A 17,914-nucleotide genomic window follows, 5' to 3' on the forward strand; every position below is an offset into this window, starting at 1 on the left:
CTGAGCGTAGCTGCTTTGCATGCTCCCCTTTAACCACCATTAGAATTGGCTATAACGCTCTTGGCCTGTGATTATAATATTTGAGATATAATACAGGCAGATTGAGCTGTATGTCAGGCCCTGCATGTGTCCCCTGTCTTTCATTTACTGATGTGAGATCAGTTATCTCTGACCGGGAAGGGAAGGGAAGGTGTGAAACGGCAAGTCATACTGACAGGTTACTCATGTGAGGCCATCTTCTTTAGAAATGATACAGTCGAGCACAAAATACTGTAGGACACTAAACATGCTCCCTTTCAGCAGGGCACATCAGCTGCTTGTTGCAGGAGTGCTGACGAGGCTTAGAGGTAGACGTCTGAGCGCGAGCAGACAGGTGCACGTGCAGGTGTGCGCCAGAGGTTACGTGTTTGCACTGAACCTTAACGAGGGGCGAGCCCAGGAGGGCGGGGGGAGGGGGGAGGGGGGATACCAGGTGAAGAAAGCGTGGCGCTCTGCGTGTGAGAGGGAGAGGAGGACTGTGAGCGGGGAAAGTACAGTACAGCGCATAAACAGCGTGGGCTGTGTCTGACACAGAGGAGGGAGCGGAGAGGCGTTAGTTCTCCCTCCTGAGCCGCGTGTGCATTTATCACTGCGGGACGCGGAGAGGGATGAGGAATCGGCAGCGCCGGGGGCTGACAGCCCCGGCTGTATAAACTCCGCTAACAGCAGCGCGGCGCGCGGGGAAAGTGCTCAGCTGTAGCTGTAAGCTCCTCCATCAGCAGCACAGAGAGTGTGAGCTGTACAGACTGTCCCGTAGCAGCTGCGCAGTCCCCGGTGAGCGCGCGTGGCTCTCTTCACTGCGGGGAAGGTTTCCAGCGAGCGAAAGAGCGTCGGGGCGGCGCTCAGATTTAACGCTCCCTCTCTGTCCTTCCACAGATATTCCGCCCGCAGATTGTGACCGAGGAGTTCCTCGTCAAATTTGGGGCGCTTCTGGTGAGACACTGTAATGACGAAAATGACCAATGTCCTTCAATATGCAGAATTTCAAACGGTGTCATGGTAACTGAGGTTTCTATCCATTGAGTCTTGATTTTATTTGTTTCCAGCACCACGTCACATCCATAGATTCTTCTGGGACCAGCTTGGAGAGAGCTGTAGGTCAGTATCCCTAATGACGCCTGGGCCTGGCTTGGTGTTTTTGCGCGTGGGCCCTTCTCTCGCTGGGGCAGCTGCCTGATGCTCCGCATGCTTTGCTTTCTCCAGGGCAGCCCGCCGCCGAGGAGCTGATCAGAAGCACGCTGTCGGCCGTGGAGGCCATTACCCAGCATCCCTCTGTGATAACCCCTCATCAGTCCGCTGTAAGTCCGAGTGAATATGCGGTGTGGACTCTAGACATGGTCATGAGGAAATGCTTGGTTTGCTAATTTATTTATCTATTTACTTTTTTCAAATATATGGGACATTCTATAGGACATTCTATAAAGTAACGTGTGCGGAGCCTCTGGCCCTTGACATAGGAGTGTTTTTTATTATTAATATTTGATAAATTGAGATATTTTGAGGAGCTAGTTCAAATGAGAGGTCCATGAAAAAGTGGTGTTTCATATTAATGCATCATGGTGTGGTGCAATGCTTATGCAGCTAGTGTACGACTAACCATGCTTTCTGTGATGAACTGCTAGAACTGCCACACACTGTACTGCTAAAAGAACAAGAGCATCTGTTTATCAAGGGCAGACAAATGCCGGAGGAAAATTTGGACAGGCAGCGTTCTGATGATCCAAAGGCTGTTTAATTCTAACAGGATACTTACGGAAATATTTTTTTTCTCTTGTTGCCAAAAACTTTGGCAGTGATCGACACCCTTTCACTGGATGTCTCCCTGCCCTTGGGCTGCTTGTAACCAGGGCAGCGCCGAGTATGGGGGGTGCAGTTTCACAAAGCGAAAGCGCTAGTAGGGACTGTAAATACATTCAGAAGCAGTGGAACTGTGTCAGGGCCAGTCAGCCCGAGTTTGGAGTGACAGTGAAGGGAAATGGGAGAAGACTCTTCTGTTACAGCACGCCACAAGTGATTACGATCCACCGGGCATGTAACTGGCTGCACTTCCACACACACACACGCACACACACGCACACACACACACACACACTGTCTGAGAAGCAGCCAGTGCGTCTGAAACGAGGCTGTCATTTTTACACCACGCATCATGTACTGCATGCATGTGCATGTGTGAATGTTTAAGTGTGTGCTTGCGTGAGCGCGTGAAGCTGTTTAATTTTATTCCTCAGTGCCGTGAACAACCTCATCCGTTGCACTTTACAGAGCACTGACACGCAGTACACATCCCGCGGTGTCTTTCCGTTATTTATTTTAGGGAAATTGACGTAAATTGCTTTGCTCAAGAGTATAACAGCAGTGTTTTTAACTCCTTGTGATTAGTGCACAAAATGTCTTCTCACACCACGGACTCAGGAAACAGAAGCCTGGCGCACTCCCTGCCATGAACGATAGCTGGGTGAAAAATGACTGCTTTGCTCTACCCTGTATATGAGTGGCACAGTCTATTCCAGGCACAAAAGTTCCTCATCCCACAAGCACTCGGAGAGGACACTCTGAATTTATATTTGAAAATATACAGCAATGTCATTCGAGGTTTTATAATGCTGTATATTTCTTTTTGTGATATTTAGTTTTTTTACTGTCAGAACTCTATATATATGGATATCAGACAGAAACGGACACTTTTATCTGTGTAATAGATGTGATGTGATGGACAGCCCTGTGTTTTATGTCATTCTGAAGTAGCTTTCTTCATCTCCAGCTGTGCCTCTGCAGCTTTTCGATAAGTCTCATTCCCCGCCTGTAACTTTAAATCTCATTGTCAGGGTTCTCAGGACAGTTCAAGAGGCATGAATTTTGATGACAATCAACGTGACATCATATTGTGTCAGATACTGAATGTCTCCTGTGCTAGCCTTAAAGTCAGATCTTGAGAAGTCACTTTTTCTGTATCATTTATTTTGAGAGTCTAATGTGGAAATCCTCTCAATGTATTTCTAAATATCTACATCACTCTTTTCTCCAAGTCTCCATCTTGTTTTCTCAGTGGTGCTGAATGATAGAGGAAATCGTGCGTCCTAATTTCAGTGTCATCACGCTCCTCAAAAATTGTTCAGCTCCTTTTTTAAAATCACGGGGTCTTCATCCGCACCGTGAATGCCTTTGTGTGCACGGGGTGACAGCTGCTGATACGTTTTTGACGCTGGCTTTAACGAAACCGTCGAAAACAATGACACGGATCAGGGGAGGCCGTGTTTACCGGTGGAGGCGTACAGGACGCGCCTCAGACGCGCTGAGAACACAGCGCCGTGGGGCCCGGCCTGTTCAGCGTTATTATTAGCGCCCGCGTTTGTTTTGTGGGATGAAGGGGCTGTGACTGACGGTGAAGCGACGCCCTTACGGCTGCGCCACCGTTCTCCCCGACAGCGCCGGGAGATTATCTCCACTACCAGTGCCGTGTTTCGCACCGACGTCATTGTGTAAGATCGGCCACGGCAAAAGAAACGCGTCTTTTGTATGAAATCAAGTGCTTTACTGAAGCCTGTATCAGACCGTGAGAGCCCTCGACGGACGTCATCACCACGGGCTTCGTATGTAAACTCCGTCTCTGCTTTCAAACGTGTCCACATCCGGTCCGGCGGCGTGGAATAGTTTTCGTCGTTTCCGTGGACACAATAAGCTCAATTGCAATGATAAAACGAGCGAGCATGAGGGCTTTTATTGTAGGTGACTGCCATTGATCAAAGGGGCAGTGGTAGAATGATGTTTACATGGAAATTGCTGCTTGCTATTCAGTGCCTTTTCATTTTTGCTCCCAGCTGTTGTAGATCACATGGGTAGTAAATAAAATTTCATATGTGTCTATGAAAAACATCCTGTCCCTAAGGTGATGAATATGAATTGAAATGGTAAAGGAGTAAAATGGGCAAATGATTGTGTGTCCTAGTGAATTTATTTTCCCATTGAAAGGCTCTTTTCTTTTGCTCTAAAGGTTGTGGACTCCATCCTGCCTCCTTTGACTTCACTGGCATTCAGTAAAAATGGTGAGGAAGCTACAATGTATTTATTCTCTAGCGTCCGACCTTTCACCTGTTTACACATCATTTCTGAAAAATAGTGTGTCATATGACCTTTGTGGTGTCAAGTGTGTGCAGTAGAGTCCGAAGTCCGAAGTCCGAAGTCCGAAGTCCGAAGTCCGAAGTCCGAAGTCCGAAGTCCGAAGTCCGAAGTCCGAAGTCCGAAGTCCGAAGTCCGAAGTCCGAAGTCCGAAGTCCGAAGTCCGAAGTCCGAAGTCCGAAGTCCTAAGTCCTAAGTCCTAGTCTAAGTCCAAGTCCTAAGTCCTAAGTCCTAAGTCCTAAGTCCTAAGTCCTAAGTCCTAAGTCCTAAGTCCTAAGTCCTAAGTCCTAGTCCTAAGTGTCCTAAGTCCTAAGTCCTAAGTCCTAAGTCCTAAGTCCTAAGTCTAAGTCCTAAGTCCTAAGTCCTAAGTCCTAAGTCCTAAGTCCTAAGTCCTAAGTCCTAAGTCCTAAGTCCTAAGTCCTAAGTCCTAAGTCTAAGTCCTAAGTCCTAAGTCCTAAGTCCTAAGTCCTAAGTCCTAAGTCCTAAGTCCTAGTCCTAAGTCCTAAGTCCTAAGTCCTAAGTCCTAAGTCCTAAGTCCTAAGTCCTAAGTCCTAAGTCCTAAGTCCTAAGTCCTAAGTCCTAAGTCCTAAGTCCTAAGTCCTAAGTCCTAAGTCCTAAGTCCTAAGTCCTAAGTCCTAAGTCCTAAGTCCTAAGTCCTAAGTCCTAAGTCCTAAGTCCTAAGTAAGTCCCTCAAAGCTCCTCTGCAATTTCCTTCCAACCTAAAGCAAGGATCTGATCAACTGGTCTCTCAACGCAATTGATAGTATTTTCTCGACGAGAAGAACGGGTCAGGGAGAGCCCTCTTGCCCTGACGGAACGTTTGCAGCCGGATACACGATGGTCTCCTGGAACGAGTGGAGGGTCGTGTGCCTGTCGATCCTTTCCGTTGAGGATGTTGAAGACGTTTACTTGATTGGAATTATGATAACAGGCTTTCTGCTGTTTGGAGCTGGCAGCATCCTGATTTATCGCAAAATGCCGAAGGCGTTGGCAGCACTAATTGGGAAGCTGCCCGCCATTGAGGGAATGGGCAGGGCTGTCAACACTCAGACTCAAGCGATTTGTGAGCTCAATCGCAAACTGGATGCGATTGGATCGCAAATTCGCATGACGGATACCAACTTGGAGAAGTTGTCGGTTCGGCTCACTGAAATGGGCCACTAATTCAGATGATTGGAACAACGCTGAGAGAACCACAGGACTAAAGGTAGACGAAAAATGCAGAAGCCTGCCTGAACCCAAAACAATCCTTATCCTCATTGGCTCCCCCACATCGGCCTTGGAAGGCTGATACCTCTCCACTCTCCTGGATTGTTATGCAGACAGATGCTCGGCCCTACCCCCACCTCCCTGCTCCTATGGAACTTTGTCTCTGGATCAGGACTCTTCGAGGTCATCTCCACGGCAACGGCCGTGTCCTCGTCATCAGTATCAGACGGCAGAGACAATGTTGAGACTGTGGTGGAGATGAAGTCCATGGACTTACACACACACGCACATGAAGATAACACACACACCACCTCCTACTCAACGCCTTCTTGGCTCCCACCCCCCCTCCCTCCCCCGTTACAGTGCAGTTTGCTGAGGGTTGATGCGATGCGCCTGAGCGGCTGCGCGCTCCCCCCAGTGTCTGTGCTGCGACACTTCCCCTCCCCGACACCCTACCCCCTACCACATGTGCAAGTCTTCGAGTTTTTGTTGTAATGTTTGTAATGTTTTTATGATGTTGCTATGTGCTGAGGTTTTTCTTCGTTTCAATGAAACGAGTGCCCTCTCGTTTCATTGAAAGGACTGTTTTTTTTCCTCCTCCTTCCTCCTGTTCTCTCATTTTTCATCTAATACGTTGGCGCCGCAGATGGCTGCCTCGGTGTGTTGACCAAAGCAAATTCCTCGTATGTGTAAATGTACTTGGCAATAAATTCGATTCTGAGACGGGCTGAGGGGTGTGTTACTCTGCTCTCTGTGCTGCAGTAGAGATGCTGAGGTGTTACTCTGTTTTCTGTACTGCAGTAGAGAGGCTGAGGTGTTATTCTGTTCTCTGTGCTGTAGTAGATGCTGAGGTGTAACTGTTCTCTGTGCTGCAGTAGATGCTGAGGTGTTACTCTGTTCTCTGTGCTGCAGTAGAGATGCTGAGGTGTAACTCTGTTCTATGTGCTGCAGTAGATGCTGAGGTGTAACTTGTTCTCTGTGCTGCAGTAGATGCTGAGGTGTAACTCTGTTCTCTGTGCTGCAGTAGATGCTGAGGTGTAACCCTGTTCTCTGTGCTGCAGTAGAGATGCTGAGGTGTAACTCTGTTCTCTGTGCTGCAGTAGATGCTGAGGTGTAACTTGTTCTCTGTGCTGCAGTAGATGCTGAGGTGTAACTCTGTTCTCTGTGCTGCAGTAGATGCTGAGGTGTAACTCTGTTCTCTGTGCTGCAGTAGAGAGGGGCTGAGGTGTTACTCTGTTCTCTGTGCTGCAGTAGAGAGGGGCTGAGGTGTTACTCTGTTCTCTGTGCTGCAGTAGAGATGCTGAGGTGTGTGTTACTCTGTTTTCTGTACTGCAGTAGAGAGGCTGAGGTGTTATTCTGTTCTCTGTGCTGCAGTAGATGCTGAGGTGTAACTCTGTTCTCTGTGCTGCAGTAGATGCTGAGGTGTAACTCTGTTCTCTGTGCTGCAGTAGATGCTGAGGTGTAACTCTGTTCTCTGTGCTGCAGTAGATGCTGAGGTGTAACTCTGTTCTCTGTGCTGCAGTAGATGCTGAGGTGTAACTCTTCTCTGTGCTGCAGTAGAGATGCTGAGGTGTAACTTGTTCTCTGTGCTGCAGTAGATGCTGAGGTGTAACCCTGTTCTCTGTGCTGCAGTAGATGCTGAGGTGTAACTCTGTTCTCTGTGCTGCAGTAGATGCTAAGGTGTAACTCTGTTCTCTGTGCTGCAGTAGATGCTGAGGTGTAACTCTGTTCTCTGTGCTGCAGTAGATGCTGAGGTGTAACTCTGTTCTCTGTGCTGCATTAGATGCTGCGGTGTTACTCTGTTCTCTGTGCTGCAGTAGAGATGCTGAGGTGTAACTCTGTTCTATGTGCTGCAGTAGATGCTGAGGTGTAACTTGTTCTCTGTGCTGCAGTAGATGCTGAGGTGTAACTCTGTTCTCTGCTGCAGTAGAGAGGGGCTGAGGTGTAACTCTGTTCTCTGTGCTGCAGTAGAGATGCTGAGGTGTAACTCTGTTCTCTGTGCTGCAGTAGATGCTGAGGTGTAACTTGTTCTCTGTGCTGCAGTAGATGCTGAGGTGTAACTGTTCTCTGTGCTGCAGTAGATGCTGAGGTGTTACTCTGTTCTCTGTGCTGCAGTAGAGATGCTGAGGTGTGTGTTACTCTGTTTTCTGTACTGCAGTAGAGAGGCTGAGGTGTTATTCTGTTCTCTGTGCTGTAGTAGATGCTGAGGTGTAACTGTTCTCTGTGCTGCAGTAGATGCTGAGGTGTTACTCTGTTTTCTGTGCTGCAGTAGATGCTGAGGTGTAACTCTGTTTTCTGTGCTGCAGTAGATGCTGAGGTGTTACTCTGTTCTCTGTGCTGCAGTAGATGCTGAGGTGTAACTCTGTTCTCTGTGCTGCAGTAGATGCTGAGGTGTAACTCTGTTCTCTGTGCTGCAGTAGATGCTGAGGTGTTACTTGTTCTCTGTGCTGCAGTAGATGCTGAGGTGTAACTCTGTTCTCTGTGCTGCAGTAGATGCTGAGGTGTTACTTGTTCTCTGTGCTGCAGTAGATGCTGAGGTGTAACCCTGTTCTCTGTGCTGCAGTAGATGCTGAGGTGTAACTCTGTTCTCTGTGCTGCAGTAGAGATTCTGAGGTGTAACTCTGTTCTCTGTGCTGTAGTAGATGCTGAGGTGTAACTGTTCTCTGTGCTGCAGTAGATGCTGAGGTGTTACTCTGTTTTCTGTGCTGCAGTAGATGCTGAGGTGTAACTCTGTTTTCTGTGCTGCAGTAGATGCTGAGGTGTAACTGTTCTCTGTGCTGCAGTAGATGCTGAGGTGTTACTCTGTTTTCTGTGCTGCAGTAGATGCTGAGGTGTAACCCTGTTTTCTGTGCTGCAGTAGATGCTGAGGTGTTACTCTGTTCTCTGTGCTGCAGTAGATGCTGAGGTGTAACTCTGTTCTCTGTGCTGCAGTAGATGCTGAGGTGTAACTCTGTTCTCTGTGCTGCAGTAGATGCTGAGGTGTTACTTGTTCTCTGTGCTGCAGTAGATGCTGAGGTGTAACTCTGTTCTCTGTGCTGCAGTAGATGCTGAGGTGTTACTTGTTCTCTGTGCTGCAGTAGATGCTGAGGTGTTACTTGTTCTCTGTGCTGCAGTAGATGCTGAGGTGTAACTCTGTTCTCTGTGCTGCAGTAGATGCTGAGGTGTTACTTGTTCTCTGTGCTGCAGTAGATGCTGAGGTGTAACTCTGTTCTCTGTGCTGCAGTAGATGCTGAGGTGTTACTTGTTCTCTGTGCTGCAGTAGATGCTGAGGTGTTACTTGTTCTCTGTGCTGCAGTAGATGCTGAGGTGTAACTCTGTTCTCTGTGCTGCAGTAGATGCTGAGGTGTTACTTGTTCTCTGTGCTGCAGTAGATGCTGAGGTGTAACTCTGTTCTCTGTGCTGCAGTAGATGCTGAGGTGTTACTTGTTCTCTGTGCTGCAGTAGATGCTGAGGTGTAACTCTGTTCTCTGTGCTGCAGTGGAATGGCGGATCCTCAGCCTGCGGGTGCTCTCTGAAATCACTCTGCTGTTGCTCAGCCAGGAGACTGCGCAGGAGGGCCGGGCCTGCGCCTCAAACAGACTGCTGTCACTCATCACTGAGGCCCTGCTTCCACAGTGAGCCCTCTCTCCCTCTCTCATTCTCTCTCTGTCTCCCTCTCCCACACTTTTTCTTTCTTTGCTTCTGTATCCAACTTTCCCTTCCTCTCCTCTTATTTAATATTTCATTTTTCATGTGTTATTTCATGGATCTGACCTTCCATACAAATTAAAAAACACCAGAACAACAGAACAACAAACCTACCTGATACAGTAGCTAATAGTGATGTCCCACAGTTCCCTGACATCAGGTTGTGCATTTGTATGTGTGATTCAATGGATTTCAGAACTCAAAGCATCAAAGTTGTATTATCTGATATAAAGACATGTTATATAATAACAAACAGTCTATAATTGGTACATCAAGTCATGGACAAATTAACTCTTATTCCTTCACTGTGGGCTGAAGTTTTATCTTCAAGATTTATCTTCTCCGTTATTATCTGTAAGGTTTATCTTCTCCATTTTTAGCTAAATGCTGAAAGCAGTGTAAATGGTTTCTCCTTCGTAGGGTTTAGTTCTTTGTTTTCTTCTTCCACAGATATGAGTCTCTCCTTCTTGAACCCGATCCAGTCCCAGTCTACGCTCTGAAGCTCCTTGTGTCTCTCACCGAGCATGACTCACCTGTCAGCAAGTAAGCCTCCCGCCATTTTGGATGCAGCTACACTCTCACTTGACCACTGACATTTATGGCACCCTGTCTTCTGGTTTTGCGTGACTGTTTCCCGCTAAGTTTTTAGCAGAGCAGACACTGTCATTACTTAGCATTACTGAGGAAAGCCAAACTTCAGACATTGGCTGGCAATAGATTAATACATTGTTGTTCATTTTTATATTATTTAGTGTAGTTTTGGAGTTAATGAGCTGTGAGCTTGTAAACTGAAGCTCGCAGCTCCAATCTTGCCAGTCGGTTTGTACACTTGTTGTACCATTAAGCAAGAAATGCCCTGAGTGATTTCAGCAAATAATATTGAGCGGTGTGAAGAAATATTTTGCCTTCGTAAGGCATGCGGAACAAGGTTGGCTGTGAAGCCAATAAGGAGTAATAGGTCATAGCAAAACCCGGTGGAAGCTGTTTTGTCGCTTGTGATTGGCAGCTATGGGAAATCCTGAAATCGAACCCTCAGTATGAAACCAGAAGTTGAGAATGGTTTGATGGTGTTGCAGGCCAGGCTGGCTCCTGTCAAGCGCAGCTGATGAATACTGTTGCTGACGAGTTAAATTATTTACAGTGAATGGCTCCATTACCACGGGAGCTGTTTAATGTATGACTCCTCCAGGCGCTGTGCTGCTGGAGATGGGCTTAAGCAGGGCTTCTCCTTGGGATGGACATGCATTAGAGATTCAGGGCCAGTAAAGATGTGTTTACACTTAACAACTTATATCCTACTGGCGCTATAGGGCAAATCAGGAGCAGGTCCTGTTTAGGATTCATCACAAGATCTTAGGTTTCTGAGGCGATTTTATTTTTTCCCAGCTCAGTAAGGAGTTGCATTGGTTTATCCAGGAATCAGGGTCTTGGGTAAAAATGTTATTTAGTTGTGCATTATGGACAAAACGGCCACAGTATGAAACTGTTAAGTAACTTTTTAAATCAGATTAGTTGTAAGATATATATAAGCTTAAAACTGAGGAACAGTTAATGCTTGTTTAAAATAAATATTTCGGGTAATGTAGGCCAGGAACTCCCGTAAGAATTTGTTCTTGCTTCCTGAGTTACAGTCCCCCCAGACAGTAAATCCCAGTGGTCCATAGAAAGAGTAGAAATTTGCCTCTGCAGCCCCCAATGTTGCACTGAGCTGGTAATGACTGGTCCTCTTTGGCTGTACCTGAGGTACTGCATTTGGGAATGGGGGCAGGTTGGGGCAGGCCATAGGTGATAGAGGAGAGGAGCGCAGGGAAAGCCCCAGTGAGGGGTGATGTATGCCACTGGTCTGGCCATCACATGCTAAAGAACAGGCTCCCTGGGAGAAGCTCTGCAAGCAGAGCCTCTGACGTATGCTAGTGCTTACCTGAGCCTTCCAAGCACAGGGCTCCACAATGCTTGTGCACTGAAGGCAAAATGCCCTTTCTCTGACTGAATTTGAGAGACTGAAATTAAGACAAAAAACCTAAAAGCTGACAAAATTATATTATCCCAAAGATCATCCCCAACTCACCCAAATGTATTTATTTGCTATAGTATAAAGAATAGTGTCTTTTCTCCATTACACAGGTGTTTTCTTCTTCACTTGTTTCTCCAATTCAGAACAAGGTGGGGAAAAACTTTCAGAAAAGTTACCTTTTCAGTCTAATCACCATTTAGAGGAGGCAGGCTGAATGCCAAACAGTACTTTTCTTTGATAATGTGGTACATGTTTTAAACTATTAGCAGATACACTAGTATACTATGCTGGGCAACCTATGATTGAAGTGGTGGCAGTGTATTCGGTGAAAAAAGAAACCACTAAGCGTGCAAGATTTTAGGTATTTCATTGCTGAAAGGCCGATCATCAGAATGATCATTCTTTTCAATAACCATCAATTATGTAAAGAATTTGCAAGAAATGTATGCACTTAAACAAAAGCCTGATGAAATAGGCTTGAAAATGCATGTTCTGGAATACTTCCCCTCTTATTTCTTCTTTTCCAGCCCATTTAATCGGTAATAAAAAATGCAATTAGAGGTGTGGTTAGCTGTATAGCTGACCGTAGTCCTTTTTTTTTTAACCCCCATTGCCGTCTCTTTTGGTCCTGTGGTGTCTGCTGTGCTGAGCTGTTAAAATTGATGTCAGCAGTCTGAAACACTTGTCTTTCGATGGCCTTTCCCTTGACCGAATAAGCGTTGCCATTACAATGAAAAATGAAATTGCATTTTCTTCGGCTTGATAAGGTCCTGGAAGAAGTGCAGACTCCTCTTGATAGGTTCTTGCCTAAATTAGATTTCAAATTGGAACATTAGCCCACCGCATGCCGGTATTTTTGAACATTATGGCTTTCATTAGGAGCCGAAGCCACGCGATTATCTAAACCTTTAGCCACAGTCTTCCCCGCGCGTTCATGCCTAAGAGGGAGCAGGGAGCTATTTGCCTTCTGGGCAAAGGCGTCAGATGGATTAGCTGAACCCAAACTGCTCTTTAGTACTCCCGGCCAACAACCAGCCAGCTGCAAACAGCAGCAGATCTCAGAAGCGCCGTTGACTACTGATCCAAAAAGGAACTTTGAAATGATGAATTAATGACATAATGCGACTCTCACCCCAGATTATCACATACACTCCACTTTGTCTGATTGAACTGAAGCCAAAGTTCAGTAGTAGACTCTGGTTTGTTCGTTTACATGGTGAGTACCAGAGAAAGGAGTGAGTGATATTCTTTTTGGCACAGGCACGTTGGAGCTGAGCCGGGCCTGTGCTGGCGCCTGTGCTGGAGCTCTTGCTTTTCTTCAGATTTGTACTGGGCTGCCCAGAGCCGGTTTCAGTCCTGTTGCCGGGAAGATTATAATTGAGCTGAGAGCTAGCAGTTACATCACCAACGGTCACTTTAGAATTATTCCACAAGGACGTGCCAGTAAACCACGGAAGAGATTAATGCAGGCAGCTCAATCAACAAGCGCATAAAATGAAACTGCTTAGCTAACAGTACAATGACAAAGAGAAGACATAGAAACAGACCCCTTGTCAATTATTAAAAATCTATAAATTTTGAACTGAGCTGATAATATTTTTTTTTGCAATATATCTACATACTTTTAGCTACACAATATGAATATTGAACACAAAGCAAGGTGTACATATATAGCAGTAAAAACCCATGAAGGAAAAAGCAACGCTACCATCAGAAATAAAACTGGGTCCTCGAAGCTTGTCGTTAGTCCATATAAAAATGCAGTGGTACCCAGAATGCATTTCAGTGTTGACATGACCATATTTAGTGTGCCCTGGGGTGCTGGAGGCCAGCGGAGCTCAATCCGAAAGCGATTGGAGCTGTGCCCTCCAGCTCAGATCAGCTCATGTAATATTGATGGAGAGCGTCAGGCACGTGGCCCGTTCGGCCTCTTCCTCTCTGCCGGATCTGACAGGCTTGTCCCCCCTGTGCCCACAGGAGACAGCATTAGGGCGATCAGTCAGCGGGGCATCTGGAAGGTTCCGCCTAGTCTGGGTTTCAGCAGTCATCAAGAGCCAGGCAAGCTGGCTGCGCTCCCGTGTTTGCCCGCCCGTCCCCTGCCAGCTGTGATGCAGGATGCCAGGCCGCTTTAGTGCCGCTGATGATGTCACGCAGGTGGTGCTCTGCTGAGGGGGAAGGTGAGGGGCTGCTGTGGGCTTTGCTGTGGAGAGAAGGGTGAACGAGCCTGCGGGCGGGACAGATCAGCACGTTCTGCTGCGTGACGTGTGTCACCAGTAGCATTACTGCAACGCTGGATGGCTAAGTGCCGTCCGACCCGCATTAGAGAGCGCATCCGGCGGAGGAAGAGGATGACGAGGAAGGTGGAGTCAAGCGGCAGGCCAGGACGCTTAGTTTCAGCAGCAGACAGCGTGTGATTGCAGCTAAATGTCACCCCGCTGCCTTGCCATTCTGAAAGTGGCAGGCTTGTGGGGAAAGACGCGATGCCATTGGCTACCTCGCTTCAGCGGACTCGGAAATCAAGAGCGTAAACAGCCGTGTGAAGAGACGCAGCGCTCGTTAGCTGCCTTAGCTGCGGCGGGGTGACCTTTGTTTATGCAAATGCTGCTGCAGCTCACTGCATTTCCCTGAAAATGTTGGTGCGAATGGCTGGCAGCATTTTGGGAGGATTTATAGCCCAATGTGTTGAATTAAAGAACAGAAGACTATAGGCATACATGCAGCTCAGCACAGTAGAAGTGCTAAGTTCAATACCAAGATTTCTGTTCTTCTGCTTTGTGGCTCTCTCCACTCTGTGTCTTACACACTATTTTGATCTGGGTGTCTGAGTTGCTGACTCATAAGTGGAAAGAGTCCTGTCTCAGACTTCTGATAGCTGTGAGGGTGATTTATAATCCTCCCCTACCCCCCCCCGTGAGTGAGAGGGCCCAGTTGCAGCCATTGGCCTGTTCCATCACGGCAGTGTCCCTTGTCAGTTCTGGTTGGTGAGGACAAGCATCTGGGCCAGAGCATGGTTCAGCTCAGCTGCTTGCTTCTCACACTGTAACCCTGCTGCAGCAGAAGGCTGGAGTGACTTCACAGGCACATGATAGATCATAGTGAATGAGCCGCGTTGGCAGGAGGTATCCTAGCAGATGAAGATCACGCGTCTCACCACAGGACTCAGCCAGGATCGTTAGCACAGCTGACAGGTGACAGGTGGACAGCAGACGTAACTGGATGTTCTGTGTGATTCACCTGTACACAGGAAGACTCTGGCCATAGCCCATGACTCTGGCCAACCTCTCCCCCTCTGCTGAGCAGTTTAGGCTGCCCGTGGCTAAACGAAACCTATGAAAGAGGTCCTTTGTCTCTAGCACCATCAGCCTCCTCAGCAAGGCTTGCTGAGCTGAATGAAGTGTATGTACTGAGCACTTGTCCCTACTTGTATTGTGCTCAAATATAATTGTGTGTTTTCATTGTACCCGAGTCAATATTCCAACCTTGGTTGGACAATGAAGGCTGTATTGTATTGTATTACATTGAATTGCATTGCATTGTATTGTATTGTTGGCACGGTTACAGTCCTGGATTCAGTGAACATTGATTAATAGGCTTCATTTTGGCTTCTTAATATATGGAAGTGTTATTCTTTTTTGCCTTCACAAACGCAGTTGGACGGGTTTTAAAAAAAGAATCTAGCACGGAATTTATTTGTGAATAAATGCTGATTGAATCCAGCCAGGCCACAGTCTATGCGCTCAGGACCAAAGGCAGTAGCACTACATTATGCATTAGTGCCTTGCTCAGTGATGCCACTTAAGCATGTAGAGTTTACTTTTAATGACCTGCTATCAGAGCAGGAAAAGTTTTTATTTTTCCCAAAACTGACTAAAAAGCCAGAGGTCTCAGAATTAGATGAGATAAGAGCTGGGATAGAATGTGAGCAGGATAGAAATGTGGGCTGGTTACTTTGGCAAAATAAATAAAAAATGTGTGTGTGTGTGTGTGTGTGTGTGTGTGTATGCGCGTGCGTGCATTCAGGTTTTTATGTGTGTGAGAGGTTGTGGTATTTATCTTATCTGGTGTGAGTATATCAGTGTTTTGAAGGGTCTTTTTAAGGAATCTTATTGTAGGGGACATTCAGTGAGGTAGGTGTAAAAATGGGATTTTTTCAGAAAGGCAATTCATCACCATTATGTAGCAGCCTCATAATTAATTCCCATGGTGACTTGACTAATTTAATTTTGTCTCACTTTTTTGAAGCTGGTATTGTATTTTTTCCTTTCATGCATACAGCAATTGGTTGTGAATCAAAAGGCCTGATCAATATGTCAACAGGGGAAGTCGTGCCCAATGAAAAGACACATTACTCCTCTGCGCTCGGCTGCCGCGACGCCGCTTTTCTTCAGAGAGTTAGTCAGAGGTCGTTTTGTCAGACGAGTGATGTCGGCGGCGTGGGCATTCACGCCACAGCGCGCCCGCGCGCCGCGGCAGCGCGGTGGCCTAATGAAGACGAACTGCGCGCCAGGCACCCGGGGGTTAAACGCGCTCCTGTCTCTCTGCCACAGGCTCATCGAGGAAAGCCGCCTGCTCCCCGCCGTCTTCCAGGTGATCTCGGTGAGTAGCGTGCGGAAGAACCCCGTCCCCTGTGTGCATGCGTGTGCGTGCGTGAGCGTGCGTGAGTGTGTGTGCGGGTGCGCGCGTGTCTGTTAATCTGCTCTCCTACACTGCTGGGATGTGAGGATATTTCTTACAGGTGTTTGTCCTTTCATTTCCCCCTGGGGTGGGGGATATGGGGGTCAGGGCAATCGGAGGGAAAATTATGAAGCTCCTTGAACAGCCAATTAAACCTGTTCAACTTTATTATCAATCTGTGATCAATCCTAATCTCTAGGAAGTACAAGCAGAGTTCAAGGTCTGGAGAATGCTCACCTTTACATCCGTGTTATTGTCAGCCAACACATACCCCCTATTGTAGAGCTTCATCCTTTTCTGTCTATTCTCCTCTTTGTCGGTGATGACCTGTCTAACCCACCGTGAAAAGGGATGTGTCTGTCATATGATATCTTGGGTTTTACCCATGTATTTTCTGCTGTGTGTTTGTGTATGACACATCTCTGTATTCATAAGGTGTACTTTCAGCAGATAAACTGCGACAACCCAAGATCCAAAGACCTTGCAAAGGGCTTGTCGCTTGTGTTTCCGGGTTAGACTTGTGCTCCGGTTGTCTGGGAGACACTGGAGTGACTGTGGAGCTTGGAAATTTCTCCCAGCGAAATGTGTTTTCATCCGAACATGGCCGCAGTCAGGGCTGTCATGCTGTCTTATTGTTACATTAATTCAGCAGTTTACAGAGTGCCATTGATTAATCTCTGTTGGCTCAAGAGAAGATGGATGGGAAGAATCTGCAGGCTGAACTGTAATGACTGGGGAGAGAAAGCTGATCTGATTGGTATCGATTCATCCCTGGTTGGCAATCTCTGTGGATTGATCCCTTGGCAAATAAATGCCTAGCGCTGTTTGCGTTACTGCTTCCATCAAGGGCATGGGCTAACCTCTCAGATAACCTTTATTCTGTGGATGACCTCTCCTGTATCGTCCTTTATGGCTTTAACCCACTAAATATCACGCTCTGACCTTAACCCCTCAGATACCACCCTCTCTGCCCCTTAACCCCCAGATACCACTCTTTCTGCCCTCTTCCTAGTATGATATTAACTACTAGAGAAAATGCCTGAACTACATATTAAAAGGCTACAGTACGCAAAACTACATATCCCAGTCACAGGAACTGGTCTCTCTGTGGCCCAGTGTCTTTTAGGAGCTAAAGCTTTTCAATACTTTTATTCTTGATGAATAAAAGGAAAAGATGAAATGTGTCTTGTGAGTGTGATGATTACACGCCTACTTTGAGAAACAATGCATGACATTTTACACGATGACTAAAGGACCCAATAGTTTCTTGCCGAGAACCACACTGTCTCATTGAGTTTATCACTTGCTGCCTTTTTGGATTTCTGTAGTATGTTAAACAGCCCTATATATCTTTGGCTAATTTTTATTTCTACATTTATTTGTTTGTTGTTTTATGTCCATGTCCCCGCCCGTCTTCTCAAACCCATAATCTCTGAGCATAATGTTACTGGCCATTTGATTCATATAATCTCTGAACATAATACTGGCCATTTGATACCTATAATCTCTGAACATTATATTACTGTCCATTTGATACCTATAATCTCTGAGCATAATGTTACTGACCATTTGATTCATATAATCTCTGAACATAATACTGGCCATTTGATACCTGTAATCTCTGAACATTATATTACTGTCCATTTGATACCTATAATCTCTGAACATTATATTACTGTCCATTTGATACCTATAATCTCTGAGCATAATGTTACTGACCATTTGATTCATATAATCTCTGAACATAATACTGGCCATTTGATACCTATAATCTCTGAACATAATACTGACCATTTGATGCCTATAATCTCTGAGCATAATGTTACTGACCATTTGATTCATATAATCTCTGAACATAATACTGGCCATTTGATACCTATAATCTCTGAACATAATACTGACCATTTGATGCCTATAGTCTCTGAACTGGCCATTTATTTGTTGTCTGTTTGTTGTTTAATGTCCACGTCCCCACTCATCTTTTTAAAATTTTTAAATTTCTAAACATAGAGATTATAGGTTTAAGAAGTATATGTAAAACCGTGAGTATATGTAAACCCTGTGTTTATGATTTAACAGTACATTTGATAAAAATAAACTAGCAGCCTGATGTGTCAGACAACACCATAGCCAGTTCAAGATGTTGTCATTAAGGTTACACTGATGTATTTA

The 17,914-nt window shown here is 46.2% G+C and overlaps 1 protein-coding gene across 5 annotated transcripts in view; it reads left to right on the forward strand.

Moving 5' to 3' along the window:
* Positions 1 to 17,914, forward strand: part of ulk4 (unc-51 like kinase 4) — a 111,118-nt gene that overhangs the window by 51,865 nt on the left and 41,339 nt on the right. For all 5 annotated transcript variants that reach the window (XM_064345605.1, XM_064345587.1, XM_064345594.1 and 2 more), the window contains exons 25-31: positions 916 to 972; positions 1,086 to 1,137; positions 1,243 to 1,337; positions 4,034 to 4,085; positions 8,846 to 8,981; positions 9,505 to 9,597; positions 15,616 to 15,664. In XM_064345605.1, the coding sequence (XP_064201675.1) occupies positions 916 to 972; positions 1,086 to 1,137; positions 1,243 to 1,337; positions 4,034 to 4,085; positions 8,846 to 8,981; positions 9,505 to 9,597; positions 15,616 to 15,664 (534 nt within the window). The remainder of the gene's footprint in view (positions 1 to 915; positions 973 to 1,085; positions 1,138 to 1,242; positions 1,338 to 4,033; positions 4,086 to 8,845; positions 8,982 to 9,504; positions 9,598 to 15,615; positions 15,665 to 17,914) is intronic.

Source organism: Anguilla rostrata, chromosome 1 (genome assembly GCF_018555375.3).
Source record: "Anguilla rostrata isolate EN2019 chromosome 1, ASM1855537v3, whole genome shotgun sequence".
Classification (NCBI taxonomy): domain Eukaryota; kingdom Metazoa; phylum Chordata; class Actinopteri; order Anguilliformes; family Anguillidae; genus Anguilla; species Anguilla rostrata.